We start from the raw sequence: 24824 nt of genomic DNA, 5'->3' as shown, positions 1-24824 counted from the left end.
GGGTTAGGAGAGCTCAGGGCCGGTACAGGGAGCTCAGGGCTGATTAGGGGAGCTTGGGGCAGGTTAGGGGAGCCCAGGGTCAGTTAGGGCAGCTTGAGGTTGGTTAGGGGAGCTCGGGCCGGTTACAGCATCTCGAGGCTGGTTAGGGCAGCTTGGGGCTGGTAGAGGTGGGACAGCACCCCATAGGTGCTGGGAGCAGCAAGCTATCCCGTGCTGCCAGGTCAGGCTGAGTCCATGGTTCCCAGACACTTGGCAATGAGTATTCATCATCGCAGCCAGGGGGTGCAGATGGAGGCTGCTCTTGGCATCTGGTGAATAGAGGTCAAGACGCTGCTGGACATCCCACAGCGCACAGTACAGCTCCCCACAGAAAGAATGATCCTGGCCCCAGACACCCCCAGCGCAGAGGCCAGGAAACCCTACAGAGGGAGGGAGAGGCGTAGGAGAGATGGCCTGAGAGGTGCATGCTGACCACGTTGTTTTTGGAACTGGAGAAGCTGATTCAGAAATTCTTATGAAAAGTTTGTGAGAATTGCCAGGGGGGAGGGTAGGTTATAAACAATAAACAGAGAGTAACCAGCTTCACCAGATCTTAACAGACACTCTCACTATTCCTCTGCTCACTGACTAGTTTCCTTAATATATAAAGAGTTCTTACAAATGAGTAAGAAAAGACCTCTGGGGGAGGAAAAATGGAGAAAACGGAGTTACCAAAAAGAGACACAAACAGATAAATATCTGAAAAAATGTTTTGATGCTTCTTGTTCCACGTAATTTAAATAAATGGGATGAAAATCATGAGATAATATTTTTCAACTACTTAGTATTTTTCAAGTTAAGATTGAGAAGTTTGATGGTACACAATGTTGCTAAGATGTGCAAGAATAAGGCATTGTGTGCAGTTTTTGATAATAAATGGTGGCACCACTCTCTTGGGTAGCAGAGGGTCAGTATCTGGCCCAGGCTTATTTTTTAATTATTATTATTTTTTAAGATTTTATTTATTCATGGGACACAGAGAGGGAGAGACACAAGCAGAGGAAGAAGCAGGCTCCCTGTGGGGAGCCCAATGCAGGACTCGACTGGGACCCCAGGGTCACGCCCTGAGACAAAGGCAGATGCCGCACTGCTGACTCCCCAGGTGCTCATGCCCCAGGTTTAAATGCACACACCCCTTCATCCAGCCTGCCATTCTGGAAAGGACTCGCCTCACACAGGTTCAGGGAGATGCCAGCATCGACTCGGTCACTGCAGTGTTAGCAGAAGCCTGGCGTGGCCAGCACTGACCGGCTGCCCGTCCCCAGGGCTTGTGTCTTTGCCGGGTTGCGCTCTCCCTGGAATACGATGCAGCTTTCAAACTACCTGGGGCCTCTAACCCTGGGGGTGCCCTCACCCGGAGAAACGCAAGCTCGAGCTCACAAACACATTCCTGCAGAGAGAACACAGCTTTATTCAGGCCAGACCGGAACACCCCTCAAGGCCGCCCAGGGGGAGCGGCCAGACCGCGGCCGTGCCCTAGGAGCCACTTAGCAACAATTGCGAAGGAACAAACATCACAAGCATTTTGTTCAGCAGATGCAGAGGTTTAGGGGAACAGTGGTGGCGGGGGGGGGGGGGCACAGGGAGGGAAGAGGAGATGGGGACGGGGGACAGGCGGGGCTGGGTGTCGCTCATAAGCTGCACACAGTTGTGAGCAATGCATGGAACAGTGTGCTCACGACCCGCACAGTTGGCTGGATTTTCACGTTACCTCAATTTAAAAACAAAACAGGCTATTGGATGAGAAAAGAGTCAAAATTCACATGTCCTGAAATGGAACGTTCTCCAAATAAATTAAGGGGAGGGGTGGAAACATGGATGGGCGCTTTGTGCAGGACACAGCCCCTGTGTGACGGAGAAGATGCATGTCTACAGGAGAAGCTCATGCAGACGGGCTGTTTCTGGAAGGACAAGAAAGATGCTGCCAGCAAATCCCATTCTGGAACCGCTGGGGGCCTCTTGAAGTGGCTTTGTGCCCATGGAATTTCTCATGCTGGGTTAACAGTGTTCACTTTTTAAATGAAAAAGTGTCTCAGAAGCTGAGTCCCGATGTTCGTCTGCCCTGGGCCGTCAGCGCTGGCGGGTGGCAGGCAGCCGGGGGCAGCCTGTGTTTCCGGGGTGGACGTGGCCATCTGGGCAGGCTGGCCAGGGAAGCCAGAACCTGGATCCTCCCCTAAGGAGGGTCTGGGCTCAGAGCATCAGCGAGACACCCAGTTCCAGGGCCGAGGATGAGGATTTCTGGCATCACTTGTGACCCTGGTGGGGTTCCTCTATCACTGGCAGCGCGGCTTGGAGTAGTCCTGGTCACAGGATCACGACCCTAGCTGACCTCAGCCACCTGAGCCAGGTACTCAGAGGAGAGGACGGGGTCTTGGGCACAACCTCCTTCCAAGACGTTAGAGGCACAACATCAATGGGGGAGAAGGTGTGGGAGGGCTTCCGGCAAACAACTGAGCCCAGATAGAAGCCAGGGAACCGACTCCACGCCAGGCCAGCCTGGGGACCCTTCCTGATAGAAGCTGAGGCCCCGCCAGGAGCCCGTGCCTTGCACATTGCCCACCCAGCAGCACCCCCACATTTCTCTAGGTTTGGGGGGAGAATGTTTCCTGGTTTCAACAGACAGGCCAACTCGCCGAGCCCAGGAGATGCATCCTGATGGGCCCGTGGCAATAGTGCTGGGATCACCTCTTGCGCACCACCAGCCAGCCAGTGGCTAAGGACAAAGTACTGGCCAGATACACACACAGGGCAGACAGTTGGCCTCCAGAGAAGGCATTTGCTGTCCTGAAAGGAGGGAACCCTTCCTGCTGCCTCTGGTGTAGACCTGCATGTGCACACAGCTCGAGCTCTCAGGACCCTGCGGACCTCAGACTCCCTGTCCCGCTGACTGTGAACACCCAGACGCTCACACTGCCATCACCTGCAGCCACACACCATCCCCATCGGCCATAACGGTCAGAGCAGCAGCGGCTTTAGGAGAAGCTGTTTGGAAAGAGCCTGTGGTCCGAGTCCTTGGGCTGGCAGTCTGCTCTCCGGAACCCCCCACCCTCTGCCAGTACCCTGGATGGTGGCCGTCATGACCTCACTCACGACCACAGTGATGGCTCAGTGCTGTTCCCTGCACACCCGCTGTGGGCCACTCGGGGTTAGCTGGCGTCCCCGCCCCAGAGAGGCAGGCAGCACGGGTCCTCGGGCACCGACAGACGTCCACAGCGGGAGCGGGCCGGCTCCTCTGAGGGGAGGGCCAGATGCCCACAGTCCCCAAGCCCACATCCGCAGGGGCTCCTCCCTGAGCATACAGGCCTTGGGGTAGGTGGGATCATGGCCCCTCGCCAGCCTGTGCACAAGGCCCTTGGTGGGTACACAAGGAGCAGCGGGTGCGAGGGTGGAAAGTCTACTTGGAGTTGTCACAGCCGCTCACTTGATGCACAAGTCTGGACACATGACTTGGTTACGTGTTAAAAGGACACATGGGTCACCAGGGCCAGGGACCCCCGAGGACACAGGGAACTGGATGGTGCAGACGACACCACAGCAGCATCCCATCTCATAGCCTCTGTGGGAGCAACTTTGCCAAGATGTCCCTGAAGCTAAACAACGAGCTGTGATGTGAGGGTCAGTGTCAGGAATGGAGGGGTCAGTGTCCAGAGGTCATCCCAGAGGCCATCCGCACGCGGAGAGGCCCCCACTGGGGACATAGGAGTGTGATCAGGGCCCCAACGAGCACACTCAGTGGCCGACCCATGGGGCCCACTCTTGGACGGCCCCAGACAGCTCCTCAAAGGAGCCTCTAAAACACTGAATGCCGAGGGGGCCACGTGCTCAGGTTCCCTCCATCCCTGCGGGCCTCGTGCCATCACCCAGGATGCCTGCTCTGCTGCCCACTCCCCTCCCCACGTCTTCACTCCCAGATGGCCGCGACCAAAACCCATGGGTGTGAGGGCGACAACGATCCTGTAACAGCTCAGCCTGTTGGGGCCTCTGTGTCCCCAGAGCATGAGCCCACATCATGGGGCTGCTGTGAGGACCAGGGGGAGCAGCATGGATAGGAGGTGGGCCCTGAGCACGTGTTCACTCAGGCACCTGCCACTGCCTGCTGCATGGCAGAGAGCCAGGCCCAGTTTCCCATGGGGACACACTGGGCCAGGGGAACCATCCCACTCTAGTCCTTGGGGGGCCTTTCCTTGAGCCCCGATGTCCTCCGGCCCTGACAAGTGCCACCAATGAACCTGATGTGTTCCTGCTCCTGTGTGGCCTTCAGAGCAGCCCCAGGAGGACAGGTAAGGCATTGGTAGGCAGGGGTGGGCGTCCCCGCAGCCACACTGCCTGGGGGCTGCCTAGCGCGGCTCGTTCTCAGCGAAGCCTTGTTACCGCCAGGCGTGGCTGCCAAAGCCTGGCAATGAGGGGAGCCCGAGCCCCAGCACGACCAGCTCTGGCGGCCCCGCTCTGGTTCTGCCGTGCACAGCTGTGTCCACTCTGCACCTGCCGCTGGAGCAGCCATCGCTGCCCACGCAAGGAATGTGACCCCAGCCCAGCCACTTGGGGGAAGTAAGGGCGCTGGAGGGCCCCAGGGAGGGGGACCCACCGCCCGATGGCCCTGACAGTGGAGGGGTACACGTCGTCCCTCACAACAGAGCACGTCAGCCGGTGTGGAGCTGTGGGCCGCAGCATCCAGAAGTCAGCAGCCCCAGGGTCAGCCTTCGAGGGTAGCACTGTGCTCCCTGCGGCTCCAGGAGGCTCGGACCCCAGCGGTGGGAAGCTGCCTGGGACCAGACAGCCTGCCCCTTGGGGGGGGTGTCCCCTGTCAAGTAATGAGAGAGACGGGATGGGGCCACAGAGAGCTGGGGGAGGCACAGGCTCTGGGTGGCCGCTGTTCTCTTGCTTCCTGAGCTGGGATCCAACCCCCACTCCGCCGACTGTGGGCCTCGGTGGGTGGACAGCAGAGCCCAGCTTGGGGCTGGCAGGTGCCCCCCTCCCAACCCTGGGGAAAAGCAGACACCCCCCCAGCATCCCAAGGGGCTCCCTGCGCTTCCGCCCTGCCGCCGCCCATCCCCCACTCCCCATGCTGGGCATGGGCCTGCAGGAAGAGGCAGCCCATTGGGTTCAGTCTCCGTGGGGGTGTGGGCATCACTGGGCCACTCTGGGGAGTGGACCCCAAGACTCTGCTGCAAGGTGTGCGGGAAGGCGTGGGGCTCCTTGGAGGGCGGGGGCGCTATACTCGGCGGTCACAGGGCTCTTCCCTAGGTCTCGATATTCGTCACGTTGGCCCAGGCAGGGAAACGGTCCAGGTCAAATATGACCCGTCCCCAGGTGTTGATGGCCAGAAAGACACAGAAGACTCCGATTACGTTCATGATGAGTCCTGTCTTCATCTGGGGAAGAACCAGGGTCAGCGTCAGGACCCCCTGGGCAGCCGGGCTGTCGGAATGGGACGGGGAACTGCTGCCCTCAGGGAAGGGAGCCCGTCCTGGGCCCGGCTGGCTGCGTGTTCACCCTACCCCCAGGCAGAGCAGGTGCCACCAGCACCCCTGGGAAATGGGCAGCACAGGTGGGTCCCCTGAGCCCCCATGAGCACCACCAACAGCCCACAGGAGGTGGGGTGAGACAACCCCCAGGGCCCCTGGGATCCCCAAACATGCCCCCCTCCTCTCTCCCCCTCCCCCTCCGTTGACAGGTGGTGACGGGTGGTGACAGGTGATGGAGCCACAGCAGGAGGGGGTGGGTCTTCCTCTGTCTGCATCTGTTCCAAGACATCCCTCGCTCCCAGCAGGGCCCCTGTCCCTATCCCTGCTCCTGCATCTCCGCCATTACCTGCCCTGGACCGGTCTCATGGGTCCTCGTTAGTTTGCAACATCCATCCCAGCCCCCAGGGGCCCCCTGCCCTCATGCCTTCCGGGGGGCTCATCAAGGGCTCCCCAAGGTGGCAGCCTCCAGAGCCTGCCTCTCAGCTCTGGGAGACACCACCATCTGCAGATCTTGAGACAGCATCAACAGAGATTTGAAGCTGTGCATAGATGCCCATCGAGAGCACGGGACCCAACATCCCACGTCCGTAGTAAACAGGCATCCAGCCCCAGCGCAGGCGGAGGGGCTGCATTTACCATGTCAGAAACCTTGAGGTGTCCATAGGTGAAGACAATGGCGTTGGGTGGGGTGGCCACGGGCAGCATGAAGGCAAAGGATGCGCTCAGAGTGCAGGGCAGCATAACGTACAGCGGGTTGAGGCCGATGGACCGTGACTGGGGAGACACACAGGGCTGCGAGGTCACAGGCACCACAGGCTGACACTCCCCTGTGCCCTGCGTGCATCCCGGCCCCATGCCTTTGCCCCACAGGCCCCTGGACTCTCCGCTCTGGGTCTGAACAATAACCATGCCAGCCTCCCAGGGCTGAACCTCAGAGCCACCTCCCTGGGGAGGCCCTTCCGAACGCCCTGTTCACTCAGCTGCCAGCCACGTGCCACAGACCACGCTGTGCTGGGACCACACCAGACCTGTTCCCACAGCCACCATGTGCTCACGCCTGCCCGCCCTGCCACAGGCCTCCAGAGCCCACTTCCTCCTGCCTGTGTGGGTGCATCCACGCCCTGGGGAATGCGGTGCCTAACCTTTCTACCCTCCAGCCACACCCAGCAGCGCCGGGTGCAGACCAGACATGCACGACGCATTCATTCAGTGAGCCAGCGATGTGATTCGCAATGCGCTCCCGTCTCTGTCGGAATCAACAGCCCGCCGTGCGGATTTGCACATGTGAGGACAGATGCCCGTGTGACATTACAGCAGCAAGACCCCCGGGGACAGATTCCTCAGTGTAGCAACCACTACGGAGGCGGGCGGTCAGGTGAGACACGCGTGTACAAACAGCCATGTCCTAAGTGCTAGCGCAACAGACACTTCAAGGAGAATGACACTCAGGTGCAGAGCAGGACCACGGAATGACACTGTTGATAAAGAACATGTGGGACACCTGGGGGGCTCAGCGGTTAAGCATCTGCCTTTGGTTTAAGGCATGACCCTGGGGTCCTGGGATTGAGTCCCGCATCCAGCTCTGCGCAGGGAGCCTGCTTCTCCCTCTGCCTGTGTCTCTGCCTCTCTCTGTGTCTCTCGTGAATAAATAAATAAAATATTTTTTAAAAAACCTGTGTTGCCCCAATCCTTGATACTACTGCAGCATATGACTGTGTCCCCTCCCGCCCACACCTGCAGCTGTGAATGCAAGTCCACAACCACCAATCCTGTAATATATGCCTGTGAGCACAGCCGACCAGCTTCCTGAGGTACATCCCCAGACACGAAACTGCTGAGTCCGGGTGGGCGAGCATGAGCGGCTCCGGGTTATGATCGCCCTCTGGAAAGGCTGCTCCCAAATGCACGCCGTCTGGCAATGGTGGAGAAGCCCGGGCAGGGTCCCCGTCTGCTTCCTGCCCACCCCATTTGCCCTGGTCCGGGGTGTGCCCAATGAGCATGCTCTGTGTACCTCTGTGACCCAGCCAGGCAGCTGGCTCCTATCCCCTCACGCAGGCGGACGCTGGGGCAGGGGCTCCAGGGGGGCCGGGGCGGTAGCTGTGAGGTCTACTTCTAGAAAAGTCTGCTTTCAAAGGGCCTGGCCACAACCTCAGGTGAAGCCCCATCTGTGTGGCTCTGGGGGGTGGGGTGGGCGGGGGCTGCTTAGGACGGAGGGAGCCAACGCTTTTACCTTCACCGAGAACAGAAGGTTTTACGTCCACATGCATGAACGTGGGGCAGCTGCACAGAAATCTGGCAACTTGAACCCTGAGCCAAGACCACTGTGCGTCGGGCTCCCTCCCAGGCCTGTGCTGTCGCTCATGGGGATTTCCACGGCCCCTCGTCCCTCACTGGACCCTGAGGACAAGTGAGAACCGAGGCGACATGTTCGAGGACCCCACAGCTCACACTCAGGTCCTCTGACCCCCCGCCCAGAGCTCTGGCTGCACCCCCCCCCCGAGGTCGGAACACCGCACAGCGAGTGGTGGAAGCAAGTGCAAGGAAAGGTCACAGCTGCTCCTCTGCTAAAGCCGCTCTCGGCTCTGTTCCATCTCAGATACATGCCAGCCTGGCCCCCAGTGCCAACCATTCCACCACCACCACCCGGAGGCCTGGGAGGCTCCATCCCCCGGACATCTCCACCTCTCACCACCCTGGAGACCTGGCTCCCCAGGACGCCTCCGGGTGGGCTCTGGCCATCGTGCCTTGTACCCCATGCACTCCAGGCCCTCCATCACCCCCACAGTGCTGGCCCACCCCTCCTCACTGCGAATCCCATCTGCTTGGCTCGAGAAATAATCAGCCACCTTTAAAAGCGAATGCTAAGTGCCCGGTTCTTGCCTGGACCTTGGGGAGCAAGCGGGGTACAAAGAAGGACCTCAGAAGAGTGGTCAGGCTCTGGCCCCCAACTCATGGTCCCTCCAGGGACCTGGGATGGGGTCACAGGTTGACCGCTTCCTGTGACCTGACGGCTAGGGGTTATCTCCCCGGCAGGTCACTTACCATGGAGGCAAAGATGGGCAGGAACAGGGTGGTGGTGGCCACGTTGCTTGTGCACTCGGTGAACGCGGCGACAAGCAGGGACAGGATCAGGGTGATGGCTGCGGGGGGCACAGAGTGCAAGGGCTCCATCTGCTTCCCCATCCATTCTGATAGCCCCGAGGCCTGGGAAGCACAGGAAGGCAGTCACCAAGGGTGGCGGGCCTGCATCTTCGGGGCGGGAGACGGCCCTGGTCCTTCTCCGGGGAGCTCAGCCCCTCCTGTACCCATGACCCTCTCTCTGCCACATCCCAGACTCAAGCTCCATCCTTACCCTGCTGTCTCCTTGATCTGTTTCCAGCCCGGATGGTCTATTGACAGAATTTTGGCCCAGAGCCTGCTTCCTGGGGCTTCCTGTCCACTTGCCTTCCAATCTGGGACCTGAGTGTCATCCTGTGTGCCTGTATGCCCACTCAGCCACCGAGGCACCCCAAGAGCCTTGCCGCCATCTTCTCTCAGCCCCCTGAAGCTCTTGATGCTCAGGAGAGGGATCTGAGCCAGAAATGGAGGATTCAGAGGAAGAGGGAGTCTGAGGAAGGAGAGCGTGGCTTGCGGAGCCTCGTGCTAAGACTCAGTTAGATGAAGGTACAGAGCACCCCAGGACTCTCTCAGCCCTCCCCTGCCACCCGGATCTCTACTCCACACATCGGGGTGTTTCCCCAAGTGCAGATCTGGCCTTAACCCTCCAGTGGTTGCCCCTGGAATAAAGTCCATGCCCCCATCTTGACTCTCAGTGAAGTGGCTTCTTCGAGCCACACCAGCTTCATCTTCTGCTCCTGAGCCTGACAATGCATGATTAGTGACAAGGAAGTCACTTCTTGCTGACAGTCTTCCAGATATGACCCCCTCTCCAGTCTGCAAAGGCCTCAAGTGCAGGAACATTCTCAACCTCTTCTGTAACTCCCAGGCCTGATCTAACATGGGCATAATAGGAACATTTCATGAATGAATGAATGAATGAATGAATGAATGAAAGAATGAGAGATGATGGATGAATGACTGAATGGAGAGGTGGCCAGATGGATGGATTTGTTCATCCAAAAGATATTCATGTCCCTGTGATACATCAGGCTCCATTCTAGATGCGGAAGGAACAGCAAAAACAAGATAGACCAAGTCTGTCTATGACATTCTACTCCTGGATGGAGGGATGAAGGGATGAAAGAATGGATGGATAGATGGATGGTTGGATGGAATGAGGGACCAAAAGATGGAATGATGAATGGATGGACAGATGGATGGATGGATGGATGGATGGATGGATGGCGGATGGATGGATGGATGGATGGACAGATGGATGGATCAATGGATAGGTGGATGGGTGGATGGATGGATCAATGGATGGATGGATAGATGGATGGATGGATGGATGGATGGATGGATCAATGGATGGATGGATGGATGGATGGATGGATGAAAGGATGGGTAGATGGACAGATGGATGGACAGATGGATGGATGGAGGATCGTAGCACCAGTGGGCTCATCCCTCTCTCTGCCTCATTTCTTTGCTATTGAGGAAGGGGCGGCGGGAGTAAGAAGGTTACATTTTTGGGTGTTTTCTCCCCAAAGCTGTTCCTCTCCTCCTTCGCTGCCATATACCTAGAGAAATATTTTTCTCTAGAAATATATTTTTAGATAGAGAAAAAAATGTTAAATGTCAACTGTATCAACAAAGAGTCCAGCAAATAGAAGAACAAGATCTAGTAGAGAAAGAGACCTCCCAGAACAAATCAAAGCAGGGATCATTGCCGCCAAACCCAAGAGGAGACCTCACAGCATCCTCTGCATCTCTGGGCTAACTTAGCCTCTTGGTCTCTTATTCACTCTTTGCTGCAACCACTCAAGGAGCACTTTCTATATTCCAGGTCCGTCCACCCATCCATCTCCTCCTTGGTGACAAGAGTCCCTGCCCTCAGGACACCGGCAGCTAATCTGGAGCAGACAGACACAGAGCCACGACATACAGGCCCCGGGGCGGGGGAGGCACGAAGCAGCTCTGTGATGCCCTCTGGTGTAAAAGGGGCCCGGCAGCCTGCAGCAGGCGGTGGGGAGGGGGTCTTACCTCACATCCTTTGGCCAGTGCGAAGCCGCCTCCCAGCAGCAGCACAATGCCCCAGGGCACCTTCTCCTGGGTCACCTTCCAGGTCAGCAGCGCAGGAGGATAAAACGGAGCTTTACGTTCTGAGAAGAAACCATAGAATACACATGCACAACCCAGGGCAGCACCAGGACGCAAGAGAGATCTAATCGGGGGAACGAAAACCGTGAGGACGACAGGTGCCCCTCTCACATCCATAAATCAGCCAAAACTCAAAGCAATCACTGCCCCCACTGCGGTGAAGACGTGGTAAAACCCACACATGCTCCCAGTAGCAGAGACATCAGCAGCATCTCTTTGAGAAGCAATCTGGCAACACATCACATCTGAGAGTCGTCGAGACATATACACTCACACAACAGCCCTGCTCCTGGAAACTCACCCTAAAGAAACACTCTCAGAGAAGCGTGCTCATGAAAACACGCGTTTATAAACATGAAAAATCCGAAAGAGCCAGAACGTTCCATAAGAGAACAGCACAGCCAGTTGATACGACAAGAGGCTCTTATGAGAAAATAAGAGTTGGAGGCTGTGTCTTTGATAGGTACACAGCCTAAAAACACAAAAACCCACAAGGAATCTGAGCTCTATGGGTGTCAGTCACACACGCATGCACATGCACACACACACACACACACACACATGCATCCTTGCAAAGACGGGAAGACAGGGGCTCCCTGGGTGGCTCAGTAGTTTAGAGCCTGCCTTCGGCCCAAGGTGTGATGCTGGAGTCCCGGAATTGAGTCCCACATCGGGCTCCCTGCATGGAGCCTGCTTCTCCCTCTGCCTGTGTCTCTGCCTCTCTCTGTGTGTCTCTCATGAATAAATAAAGTCTTTAAAAAAAAAATAAACGGGAAGAGAGACACCAAATACTGATGGCATTGCTGTGCTTGTTGTAGGGCTGGTAAGGTTCCCAACGTGTGCAGAGCACAGGAGAGGAGGGTTGGCCCTGGATAGTCCCCAGGCCAGGACTGAGGGACACCCCCGCCCCGACCTCACAGCCCAGCCAGGCTTCTCCACCCAGGCTGGGGGCTCTCTCCCTTGGGGTCCCATCCTGACATGCGCCGGGCCAGCCCCCAGCCTTACCCTCCTCCGTCTGGCTGCGGAAGTTGAACTGGGGCCTCTGGGAAGGCACGATGAACAGTAGGGTGGCCACAAAGGTAGCCACGGTGGCGTCAGACGCGTACCTACAGGGGACAGCACGCAGGACATGCCCAGCTGGGCTTGGGGGCCGCCAGTCTACACACCTGCTCTGTGTCCGCAGGTGGGGCAGAGCGCAAGGACTGGGATCTCGAGAGCCAACACCAGGACAGCCACTCGCTGGCCCAGCTCTGCCCCCAGCAGGGTGACCCTGACTGCCGTCCTCCCCTCCCCGTAGGTCTGTGTGGCTCCATAGGCGTGTCCTGACCTCTTCTCATCAGACTGCCAGGGTCCTGCTTCCCCAGGGTCCTAACCCCCGCAGTGCACCAAAGGCAACAGGTAAAACGAGTGGTATCTCCCACCCCTGCATCGCCTGCCCGGCGAGGGGCCTCGTTCCCTCTGACCACAGAGTGGCCGACCTGCCAAGAAGTGGCCTCTCTGCAGGTCTCTGCACAGGCTGTGGGCCCCGGCATCTGCCTTCGGAGGGGATGGACGGCAGCACGGAGGTTTGGAAGCCAGGGCTCCCAGCTTAGCTCCTGACTCTGATCCCCACCCAGCCACCCTGCTTGCCCAGCAGGGACATGTCCACGGGTTTATCGTGGGGACAGGGAGATGACAAAGAGCTGCAGGACTCAGGCAGCACAGATGCACCCCCGACTTACTTGGTCTTGCCGTCCTCCCAGGCCAGGGACACCCAGCCGGGCATGAAGCCAGGGTCCCGGGAGAACCACAGGCCGACCATCAGGACGAAGCAGAGCAGGACGTTGGCCTCGGCGAAGGAGAAGGACCCCAGCTTCCGGTACTCCTCCCGCAGCACCTCATAGGCTACCTTCTCATGGTTCCTGCTCTGCAGCCCGCAGCCCCAGAACTTCCTAAGACTGGGGGGGTGGGGTGGGGGCCATGGTGAGAGGCCAGTGGGGCAGGCTGGTCAGCAAAGCCAGGTGTGAGCCAGCAGCGACGTCCCATTGGTCCTGGGTCCCATGGCTGGACATGGCCTCCGAGGCCACCCATGAACTCAGGAGGGTACTTTCCACCCTGATGTTGCTTCCACGACCACCCAGACAAGGGACCCAAGTGAGGATGACCTCCCTGGCCCCAGTGAGGGCATCCACAAGACCTAGGGGCAGCACCTACTGGGGCCCCGGACGTAGCAGGCAGGGTCTGGGCCGGAGGACACCTAGCCACCCCCACTGTTCCAGGCTACCCCACCCCCCCATGCTCCACGTTGGGTTGGCTGGGCCCCTGAGCTGGAGCACCTGATGGGCAGCGTCAGCGAACAGCAGCCCTGAACATGGCCATGGGCTGGGCGGCCACGGCTGGGGGTCCTGACAGTGAGACCCTCGTGACCTTGGGGCCAGCCCAGCGCCCCCTGCTCGCTCTGCAGGGAGCTCAGGGGCCTCGGGGCTTCGGGGAAGCCGCCCACCTGAGCAGAGGCCACACCTGGTGCCCCTGACCCCTGGCTGCACCTTGGGCCCCCCAAGATAGGACTGTGTCCCCCACATCCACCCGCTGATGCCCTAACCCCCCCGAGTGCTGGCATGAGGAGTGGGACCTTTGAGAGTAATTAGGTTCATGTGAGGTCAGGAGGCTGGAAATCTGAGGGGACCAACGGGCACAGCAGCCATGTGGAAGTTTGTCCTGCAGAGATGTGTGCACAGGGCTTCTTCTGAGCTGCTCTGACCCACTGGCCCCCACCTACTCCCCTGTGAGAAGAGCAGCAGCGGGCGGGCTAGCGGCTCTCCCGGGGGTGAGGGGTGGCAGGGGCGCGGCGGCAGTGCTCACCTGGACCTCATGTAGACACACTGAAGCCATAGCCACGCCAGCAGCAGCATTGCCACCATGTTGGGGAAGGCAAAGCTGAACCATGAGGCAAAGTTCACCACGTCCTTGCTGGCAGGAAATAGCCTAGAGAGGAAGATGCTGGTCCGACTCCCCGGCCCGGCCCCTAGGGGATGCCCAGTGGCAACCCGGCCCCGAGACCTCCCCCATACACACACCACGAGCCTGGGGGGCAGCCAATCACCCTGCCTGCGGGTCCAGACCCCACGAAGGGCCTTGCAAAAGTCAAGGCCCCTCCCTCCAGAGGAACACGCCTTCCTACACACGGGAGCTGGGTGCCTAGACACTTCAGAGCCCACACCCCAGGGACCTGGAGGGTCACAGGAAAGAGACCCTGTGGAGGTCCCCAGGGTGGACGGGGACCCCCACTGGTGCTGGTTGAGCAGCCCTCGTGCTACAGCCCAGCCCAGCCCTGGGTGTGGATGTGGGCACATCCGTCCCTACGCCACCCCAGCCAGCGTCAGGGAAAACCGCAGGCTATCATTATGGAGAGTCCTCTCAAGATCAAAACCGCCAGCATGTTGGGCCTCAAGTGTCTGCGGACTGGGCTCCTGCCCACCCCCAGCTGCCCCACCCACTGGGCCCCGGCTCCTCCGCCTTCAACCAGGGACTCTGCAAGGGCTGCCCCATGGCGGGGTGGTTCCCCATGATCCCAGCCACCGCCCGAGGCCTGTGACCCTGTGTGGTCCCGGCAGGAGGGTGCAGACAAGCCCTAGGCTCCGGCCAGGGTCCACCGAGAGTAAGCGGCCACCACGGGGCACCACTGTTACCAAGGGCCGTGAGCCAGCTGTAGGGACGTCTATTTTCTGCAAGCAGTGACCCGGGACCAGAGTCCAGCCCCACAGGCTTTCCCATGACCTGAGCTCTGTGATGGGTATAGGGTCCTAGTCTGAGTGAGAGCCGGGGAAGAAGGGCTGGACGTATCCCATGGCAGAAGTGTCCAGGTCCGTGCACAGCAGCTCCCACCCCTGCGGGGTCCTGGACAGCTGCTTTGCTGCAGGCCCCCTTCCCCCGGGGGCCCCTTCCATCCCCAGAAGGCTCACCCACCACTCACTCGTGCATCTGGCCCAGAAGCACCACGTTGGGTCCCGTCCCAGTCAGCGTGGCGGTGCCCCCAATGCTGGCCGCGTAGCACACGCACAGAGTCATGGCCTTGCATATGCGCCTCCTGTCGCAGTCGGCCTGCTGCACCTCAGAGGGGCCTTCAAAGGTCACTTGGCTCCCTGTGGGGGGGGGGGCATGCCATGGGCTGAGCTGGGGCGGGCCGCCAGCCACAGCTCCCGACCCTGCCCTGCCCTGCCCTGCTGGGGGACGGGCCAGCCCACCACTGCTCCCCTGGGCCTCATGGTCCCCGTCCGTCTGTCCATGGCAGCTCTGTGGCAGGAACCTGGCCCGGGGACTGCTCTCTGCCGTCCCTGAGCTCAGGGCCTCGTCGGGGAGCCAAGGTGGGGCCACCACCCCACCGCCCGTGGAAGCGGAGAGCCGCTGGCCCCCCAAATGGGAGCGGCGTGGACGGCAGGAGGCACACCCAGCAGGCCCAAGTGGTGAATCTGGTGCTCAGACACCGATTTCTGTGGCTGGCAGGACCCTGGGACTCGAGCGTGGGACCTCGCCACAAGCTCTACTGCAGGATCTAACTTTTCTGCAACAGTCATGTTCCTACAACTTACAGAAACAGCGCTTTCTGAGCATTTAGCTGAACGCCTGTTTTCAGGAGGCTCCAGGCACAGAGCTTCAGGCTGCAGAGAGGAGGGGGGCTTGTGGTCGCCCGGCTCCTGGGCTCACCTGGCAGCTCTCCAGCCTTGTTCTTGTCCGACAGCTCCAGGGCCCCCAGGCCGGCCTCGGTGGCTGGGCTGGTGGCCTCCATCTGCTGCAGCATGGCCTCCACGATGGGCACCATCATGGCCGTGGTGGCCGTGTTGCTGATCCACATGGAGAGAAAGGCCGTGACGCCCATGAAGCCCAGCATCAGCCTGCAGAGGAGGGGTGGGCAGGGAGGCCAGAGAGTCCCGCAGGGAGCAACAGTGGGGGTGGACTCTGTGGCCCTGCGAGGATGCCAGGCACCGGGGCCCGTTCTGCCCGGACGGCATGGAGGGAAGCGTCACTGCAGGGCTGCCCCTGTGCCTCTCCCCTCCAAATGTTCCTGATGCCACACAGTCATGGCCATCAGGGGCTCCCACCAGGTAGGACCACATAACAACCCAAAGGTGCCGGCCCGGTGGGGACAGCTGGCCCCAGTGCCGTTCAGGGCTGGGCAGTCGGCCCCAGGGCCCACCTCTGTCACCTGCCTGACCTACTCCCTGTCCAACGGCCTCCCTCCCAGCACCCGGTAGCTCGGGTGGAGCATCCCCTGAACTGTCTACCCTCCACCATCTACCCTCCACCATCCACCGTCCACTGTCCATCCTCCCTGGGATGGACGCTTGTCCCCGGCTGGATCCAGAGGAGCTGTGTCCCCGGTAGGGGCAGGGTCTGACTCTTCTCCATGGCTCAGGGCCAGGAGCACAAGGTGCTTATGGGACCCACTCGGGGTCATTGGTCAGCCCGGGGCAGGGGAGCCCAGGGCTGAACTGGGGGCCAGCCTGCTGCCTGGGTGGGTGGCCTGCAGGGACCTGTCAGAACAGAGACCAGGACTCGGCCAGGGTCCACATGACTGAGTGACACACGCATCTGGGCTCTGCAAGGCACAGGTAAAGACCCCCGGCCCCAGATGGGCAGTGCCATGGACGGCCACAGGCAGGGTCCCAGGAGGAACCAGGGCACAGGGAGTGGAGGAGTGTGTGTGACCTCCCTGGACTCACACCCCAGAAGGAGGCCGACCTGGTGGCAGAGAGGACGGAGACCCTCCCAGGACCCCGGCAGGACGTTGCTGAGGCCTTGAGGTCCCAGGACGCACAGTGGCTCTGCCCTCGACCCTGTGAAGTATCTGGGCCCCGACACAGGAGGACTCACAAGCCCTTCATCTGGGGTCCACGGGGTCCAGGTGTGCAGGGCCCATCGCTGAGTGAGCTCGCTGTACCCTCCAGAGAGGAGCAGCCCAAGAACCCAGTGGGGGGAGAGGCTCAGGCCTGTGAGCCGTCAGCACGTCATCCAGCCCCATCTTGCTCAGCACCCAGGCACACGAGTGCTCAGCACACCAGGGTGTTTGCTCACGTCAGGGCAGGGCTGAGCCACGTGGGGGAAGACGAGGCCGCAGCTCCTTTGAGGGGGATGGGGGTGTGGGGGGGTAGGTATGCAGCTTTGGAGGGGTGACCTCCCTGTGTCCCCTGAGCTGGCTTGTTGGGCCACTCCCTGTGCTCTCCCCACAAAACCCCCAGGGGTGTCAGGTAGAGCTTGATCCAGCCTCCGTCCACCCTGTTTCCTGGGGAACCTATCTTCTGAAGGAGCTAGTGGGGGCAGTCTTCCCTGCCCCACCTCCCCAGCGTTCAGAGAGAACCCACCCCTGCTCACCCAGGGGTCTCCCTGCCCACCAAGCCCCAGGCAGCCTGCAGCCGCCCTTGCCTGTGTCCCTGGGGCCCCATGGAGAGAGAGAGACAGAGACAGAGACAGAGACAGAGACATAGGACAGCGCTCACTGTGCAGGCTTGGCTCCCACCCAGAGGAGCGTGCGCAGCGCTATCCTCTTGTGCAGATTCCAATGCTCCACGGCCACGGCCATGATGAGGCCACCCAGGAACAGCATGTTGGTGTCCTTCATGTACTGGACACATACCTGGGGACAGCATGGGGCCCGTCAGGCCCACCCCGGCCACCTCACCACAGGATAGGTGAGAAGACCACATGTCGCCCATGGGGGCCCCTCAGCGCAGAGACGGATGGTCAGGCAGGTGGTCTGTGTCTCCCCCCTGGGGCCTAGGTGGCTCTGAGAGGGGCTGGGGCGGGGGATGCTCACCTGCTTGGAGTCCAGGATCTTCAGGAGCGGGAAGAGCACAGCGGGCAGGAGGGAGGTGACTGCCAGAGGGATGACTTCTGTGCACCAGTAAACGGCCATGAGGATGATGACGTAGGCGCACCTGACAAACTGAGGAGCCAGCCCTGAGACCTTGCGTGCTGGCGGCGTGTCCACCACAGGGGCCGCAGTGTTGGAGGGAGTACCGTCGCCTCCCCGCCGCTGTCAGCACAGCGTTGCGGCCCAGGACCTGCCCACTAGGGACCCTTGTTTTCCAGTGCAGCCCTGAGGAGAGGAGTGTGCGCACGGGGACCGGGAGGACTTGAACACAGAAGCCCCCATGTCGAAGGCTCCCCTTGGCGGTTCTTCCGCCCTCCGGTGGCGCCAAAGCGGTTTGCACGCAGCAGGAGCCACCTGGGCATCCTGAGTGTGGATCTTTCCCCGGGCTCTCTGCGCAGTGCGCTGGCCTCATGGTGCTGGGCAGTGGCACGCTCTCCAGGCAAAGAGCACCCACCCCGCCCTTCCATTTGTTGCCCTTGACCTGGGTCAGGACTCCAGCAGTCACAGGAGACGCTTGACTGTCAAATAGCCTTCGTGAAGATGCATCACTGCAGGATGACCTGAGTGTCTGGGAGGCGCCCCAGGGCACACATGCTGCCTGCATTTTCTGCCTGGATACGTTAACATGCGGTGGGTTGACAGGGACACAGCCCCCGTGGCATCCAGGAGGACTTGTGCCATTCTTAGTCCCACGTGGGTCACTCTTAGAGTAGCATGTGCTCCACTGATTCCATAGACAGGTTCCCCACTGCCACGGCCTCCTGGGGGGATGTGCTGTGTCTGCCCTGGGTCACCCCACCTGCTCCACTCACTACTCTGAGCCGCTCAGACACGGCCTGGAATCCCACTCCCAGACGTGCAGCCGCCAACCCGCTCATTCAGAAAGTGCTGCTCCCGAGCATCAGCAGCGGTTTTACGGCAACGACGATGATGACGATGATGGAGGGGACAGAGGGGACAGGGAGGACGGGCGGACAGGGAAGATGGCACTCAGTGTTCTCATTCGCATCTCCATTCACTCAGGCCTGGACCTTCGTTCCCTGTGTTTAATCTCGGTGAACCACCTCCTGCACCCTTTCACCAGGAGCCCCGGGACCTTGGCTTTGCCAGGAGGCCGACCTGGTTCCCATGCAAGCCCATGCCTGGACGCTTCCTAGCTTGGCGGGCTTTGGGTTCCTGATGCGAGGTCTTCGTCCTGAGTTGGGAACCTCTGGAGGTGTGGGTAATGTTGGCCACCTCCCTGGGCTGTTCTGTGCGTCCCCAGCCTTTTCAAGGGCAGCACTAGCACCTGCCTGTCCGGCCTCTCCTGGCTCCCAGCCCCGCCACAAATCTGCCACCAATACCGGCAGTTCCTTCCTCTTACTCCCCAGCACCATCCCTGTGCATCTCCACCCCGTCCACCCTCTACCTAGACCCTCCCAACCTGACCTCCCTTCCACCCTCCCACCTGGACCTTCCCAATCTGGCCTCCCCGTCCACCTTCCACCCGGACCCTCCCAGTCTGATCTCCCTGTCCAGCACCGCGGGGCTCTGTCTTCCCACCTACAAATCTGTTGGGGGCATTTCCCTGTGTCTGCCGCCTTGAGAACAAAGCCAAGAGGCCTCAGTATGGCTTCGGGGAACCTCTGCGAGGAGCGGGTCCTGCAGGCCTGCGCTGTCCCCTCCCTGCCAACAGGCACCCCGAGCCCCCGCACCCACCAGCTGTGGCAGAGCCTGGGCTCTTCTCTTCACTGACCACCCAGCTCCCCAAAGCCCAGCCCTGCGCCCCTCCACCCACCTGTGCCCCTGGCAGCTCCTGCCTGGGTTGCCCCCATCTGACCCTACCCCAGCACACACCCAAACAGTGAGCAACCTGGGAGTCCTGGCATGGGCCGGACGCTCAGCAGACACTGCTCGTGTGTGTGAGGGGGATGGGCCAGCAGTACCCAGCTGTTTGCCTGAAAGCTAATGCACCTGCACCCCTCACTCTCCCATCACTCAGAAGGGCACCTACTGTGTGCACGGAACACTGCACGAAGCCCTGGAAGTTCTTCGTCGGTACTTGTTATCAGTCATAAAGCAGAAACCTCCCTTGGGTCTCCCAGGGGCACCCCAGGGTGGCTCCCTACTGTCCAAACCTGACATCTTGGCTCCAATGGTTCTGCATGGGGGCGGGGGGGGCAGGCGGGAACTGAGTAGGGTGCAGCCTATGGAGCCTCTGCCCTACTGCACGCTTGGAAAACCCTCTCTGGTTGCAACCGTACAGAGTACCCCCAGGCTTTCCAAGGTCACGGGGCTCAGGGCCTGTAAGTGTCCACACCTGTGGGACCCATGGCCTCCGGGCAGGACAGCAGTGCAGCTACCAGCCCCAGCTTAGGCACCAGACAGACCTGACCCATGTCCACTGCCTGCCATTGCATCTTCAGCATCCCAGGTGCCCCTGGACCTTGGTGCTGGGGGCGGAGGGAAGTAGGAATGATCCCCTCCAGGGACAGCCAATAAGGGGGGGCCTTACAGAGAATTTAACAACAGGGGCACCTGGGTGGCTCAGTGGGTTAAACGTCTGCCTTCAGCTTGGGTCATGATCCCAGGATCCTGGGGTCGAGTCCACGTCAGGCTCCCTGCTCCACAGGGCATCTGAGTCTCCTTCTCCATCTGCCCCTTCCTCTCTCTCTGTCTCCAATAAATAAATTTTTTTAAAAACCCAGCAACACTGTCCACAAATCCTCTTTATCATCATCGTGCTGTTGCCATTCCCAACAATGTCACCCACAAAATACTTGCCCCACGCATAGCCCCAGTCCTCCCTCACCCTGCTTCCTCAAGAGTTAACATCCTGGGCACTGGAAGTGCTTGGCAGCACTGTCCCTGGAAGCACCAAACGTAACCAGCTAGGAGTATGTCTAGAAGGGCGCTTGATGCAGAGACAGGCGGGCAGTGGGTGGACAGGGCAGCACCCAGCACTCAACCCCCAGCACCCGCGATGACTCAACAACTATATGTTAAAGGCACAACCGAATACAACCCATGGCTCTCTATTTATCTAATTATTCACAGGCAAGGGAGTCCAGGACACAGTACGTAATGGGAAAATGCAGGCAGCGGAGCGCAGCCGTGTGTGGGTCCGAGGGCAGTATTTGAGGGCTTTCTCGTTTCTCCTTCCTGCTTCAGGGAAACAAGAACTATCAAGTAGTTTTAATAAAACCACCAATACCATGAGCCATCTTGGGCTGTTAAAGAGCCATCTTTTGAAGAAAGGACCTAGAGAAAGGACTGAAGCCAGAAGGGGACCAGGTGGAATGGGAGGAAAGCCAGGGAGGAGGCCCCCATAGCTATGGAGGATGGCCATGCGGGAGCCGCTGCGCCCCACTCAGCCAGTAGCCCACACTGCCAGGCACCTACTGGCTTCCCAGAGGCCCTGCCCCATGCCGCGGGTACCCCGGGTTCCCCCCATGCTGCCGGTAGCCCCGGGTTCCCTTGCACAGCAGCACAGCTGTGGGGGCAGGGAGCTCGGGAGGGGTGACCCCAGCACAAGACCACGGGGCTCCGGCACCCAATCACTGATCCTCCCAGAGGGTGGCCTGACCTGCCAGGCCTGCCTAGCCTGACCTTCACTCCCAGGGCAGGTGGCGGAGCGGCAGACACAGCCTGAGTTGAGGGTCCCAGCATGGATCTTCCTGCGTGCATGCGTGCATGGGTGTGCATGTGTCAGGATGGGAATGGGCTCTAGATCACAGTCTCTGTGAGCCAGAAGGTCCACGGAGCCAGAGCCGACACTATTACTCCAGGGAACCTCACTCCCTCTGTGTCTATGGAAATAAGGGGTGGCCCTGGTACGGGGCAAGGTGGCGGGTGCTGTCCTCGGCCCCACCAGGGTCATGCTCAGCCCGCCCAAGGGTCCTCTCTCCCCCACCCTAGGACTTATGGCACCCAGAGTCAAAAGTGTCAGAACCAAACCCATTGTACAGATGAGCACACCAAGGTGGAGAAAGGACAAGGTCGTGGCTAAATCCACAGGGACGTGTGAGTGGTGGGAGTGCAGTCCTCATGCAGGTGGGCCCTCGACACCCTCCGTCCCCCCACCGCCCTGCCTCAGGACTGCCCACAGAGCATCCCCTGAAGAGCTCCTCTGTTCCCCAAACCTGGCCAGGGGTGGGAGGTGGGGGTGGCAGCGGAGGTTTCCTGTCCGGGCGCAGAGAGAAGGCGCTGAAAGAGGGAAGGAGGCAGGAGCAGCCAGCAGCCACAAAAGGCTTCAAAGGGCTCGGGCCTCTGCCAACGGAGCTTCCACCAGCCAGCGCAGCCAGGAAGCCCAGCGCAGCCAGCCCCGGCCAGGGCTCCTGGCCCACCCCCGCCCGGCGGCCAAGGCCATTCATCCCAGGCCTCCCTCCCTCCTGGGAGCGCTGGGCGCAGGCGACGGATGCGGCTTCCCCTGCAGCCCTGGGTCGTGCCACCCAAGGCGTGAGCCTGGGAACGCGTCCGCCTCCTACCCAGCCGCTGCCCACCTCGGCCCAGCAGCCAACTCCGACCTCCTTTCAGCCGGAGAGGCTCTGGGCTGGGCTGTGGCCTCCAAGGCTTTGGAGCAGGGAAGAAGCAGATCCTGGATAGGGAACCAGACCCGAGGGGGGCAGGGTGGGGGGTGGAAAGACAGCACTCCAGATCCACTCAGGAGGAGATCTTTCCTTTTGGGACCCCGGCTGGCCTGGGAAGTCACCCATGGCTGCCAAGTCTCCATTTGCTAAAGGGAGAGATGGAGGGAAAGCCAGGTGCCCAGGCTCCCCATGGGCACCAGGCGACATTGGGGGTGATGGGCAGGGATGCGATGCTTCACTTCTGGGAGATTCTGAGATGGGGCTGAGCCTGCGAACAGCTGCGTGGCCAAGATCGATGCCACCTTCTAGGTCCTGTGCCCTGGGATCTGTGTGCCCAGTGGGGTGCACCCCGGGGTCTCCGCGCCCCTCCAAAGTCTGTGCCGGCACCTCCCGTCTGGCAGGCAACCTCCCGGTGTGCACCCAGCTCAGCGCTCCACCTCTGCGCGCCGGGGCCGGGGCCGCTGCTGGCATAGGGCGCCCGGGGTCCGCGGAGCTCCTACTGACCTTGGCGGGCATCAGAATGACGAGTGGCAGCAGCAGTAGCGGGGTGATGAACAAGATCACGAAGGACTTGAACTTGGAGACATAGCTGAGCGCCGAGGCCATAGCGCTGGAGGGAGGCCAGCGGGACAGGCGAGTGAGGGGGGCCCGCAGCTCCGCGGGCTTAAGACGGGGCCGCAGCCATCGCGGATTGGGGGACCGTGCCAACTCCGCCCCCCGCGCCGAGGCCTCCCCGCGGCCACGGGGCGGGGCCACCCCCGGGGTCAGGGGGGCGCGCCTGCCCCCAACTCCGCCTGCCACCCGGCATCCGCCTGCGGGAGGCGCTCGGGGCGCGCCCTGGGCCCTGGCACCTCCCAGAGCCTCCACCTAGACGGAGGCGGGCCGGGGGCTGCGGGTCAGCGGGGCTCCACTGGCGTGCGCCCCCGTCCGCGTCCGCACCTGCCGCCTTCTGGGCTCAACGGGGGCCATTCGGGACCCCTCCGCCGGCCCCTGGGTCCCTCAGAACGAATCCCGGCCTCTCCCTCCTCTTCTCGCCGTGTCTCCCGCCCCTACCTCCGCTCCCGTGTCCCGGAGGGTGTCCGGCAGAGACGATGACGGCGTCCGCGCCCTCCGCGCCGCAGGCCCTACTCCTGCCGGTCAGCCGGTCACCCGGCGCTGCTCTGGGCCCAGCATCCCCCCAACAACCGCCCCGCGCGCCCTCCCCCGCCCCGCGCGCCCCGCGCGCCCGGCGCGCTCTCCAGCCATCGCAGAGGGAGGGCAAGCCCAAGGTCCTCGGGCCGCCCAAGCGCCTTTGGGCTCCGTGACCGCCCTGCAGAGGGAAACGGGCGTCCGGAGAGGAAGGGACCTGCCCCAGGCTGCGCCGGGTGTGTCGCATGCAGGTACTGAGCACCTGTTCTGCGCCGTGCCTGCCCTGGGTGCTGGAGACGCAGGGATGCAGACAGCTCCTCCTCTGTCACTCTCTTCCTCCTTCCCTTCTCCCGGGCCAGCCGGGTCTGTCCTTGGAGAGTCTACCCAGCCTTAAGTGAACCCCAGCCTGCCCCTTAGTGGTGACGGGCCTGTCTCCAGGTGGCCTGCTGCTAGAGCCGCAGCTCTCCCAGCCTGGATGTGCTGCGGGGACCCAAACACCTGAATGACTTTCCCTGTGACCCCAGGAGGTCCCCTGGCCCTTTCCTCCCCACTGCACCCCGCCTCCCCCGCCCTCAGCACAACAGTACCCATATATGTATTGGTGTGGTTCTTACCTACTGTCTGCCTGACTCATCTAGCCGGCAGCCCCCTCCGTGCCTGGTGCACTCAGAGCCTAAACCCTAGTAGTTTTTAGCAGTGGAGAGAGGTTTCCTTCCCAAAATATGGTTAATACATAAGAACAGTTTGATGATAATATCTAACAAATTAATGAAATTTATTGTTTATTCATGAGTTTTATTTAGTTATTCCCCAAAACTAAACATAAAGTTTCAATTTTTAAATATTTTATTTATTTGTTTGAGAGACAGAGAGAGAGCACAAGCAGGGAAGGGGGCAGAGGGAGATGGAGAAGCAGACTCCTCCCTGAGCAGGGAGCCTGATGCAGACCCTGTGATCGTGACCTGAGCCAAAGGCAGACACTTCACCAGCTGAGCCACCCAGGTGCCCCTAAGGGTTTGATTTTTTTTTTTTCCCATGGACATGGGTTTTATTTGGGGACAGTTGGGGGAAGGGATCAAGGGAGAGCTAGGATGGTGGGGGAGGGGTTTCTCAACTTGCGTTTTAATTTAGTGCATGGGTTTGATTTTTGAATGCAAACATATATACCAAAAGAACATTCTATATTTTTTATCAAATTCTCATTTACAAATAATGTAATGTACTTTTGGCCTGTTACATTGCATGGTAACAAATAAAGTAATGAAAAAAGCATATCAATTTATATGTTTTATTGATAACTTATCAAAAAATTAATTATATTAGGTGTCAAACATTGTATTGGGATGTGGCTGCTTGTAGTATCAGTCATCAGAATGTGTTTTGTATTTTTTTCTTGTTTTTTTTCTTTTGAATCATGTTCCTCAAAATACAAAATCAAACCTTAGATTATATTTTTTGAATTTATGTTCAGTTCTTCAGTAAATAGTTCCCTACCTAAAAACATGGTGTTACTAAAAT

At 60.0% G+C, this 24824-nt stretch overlaps 1 protein-coding gene across 2 annotated transcripts; it reads right to left on the bottom strand.

The window, feature by feature from the left end:
* Positions 1-1430: 1430 nt before the first annotated feature.
* SLC13A5 (solute carrier family 13 member 5) lies at positions 1431-23146 on the bottom strand. 2 transcript variants are annotated; one of them, XM_041772494.1, is made up of 12 exons: positions 22683-23146; positions 17554-17682; positions 17237-17373; positions 15447-15634; positions 14716-14884; positions 13605-13727; positions 12485-12700; positions 11769-11869; positions 10647-10765; positions 8547-8708; positions 6141-6278; positions 1431-5411 (listed from the first exon to the last, which is right to left on the bottom strand). In XM_041772494.1, exons 1-12 carry the CDS (start codon positions 22782-22784, stop codon positions 5280-5282), a joined length of 1716 nt encoding a protein of 571 aa, XP_041628428.1. In that variant the 5' UTR covers positions 22785-23146; the 3' UTR covers positions 1431-5279. The 2 variants fall into 2 exon arrangements, with proteins under 2 accessions (XP_041628428.1, XP_041628429.1); XM_041772495.1 differs by having other exon boundaries at positions 15447-15583.
* Positions 23147-24824: the final 1678 nt, after the last annotated feature.

The sequence above is a fragment of the Vulpes lagopus genome, chromosome 10 (assembly GCF_018345385.1).
Source record: "Vulpes lagopus strain Blue_001 chromosome 10, ASM1834538v1, whole genome shotgun sequence".
NCBI lineage: Eukaryota > Metazoa > Chordata > Mammalia > Carnivora > Canidae > Vulpes > Vulpes lagopus.
Note: the sequence above shows the minus strand (reverse complement) of the source record. Positions and strands in the feature narration are given on the sequence as shown.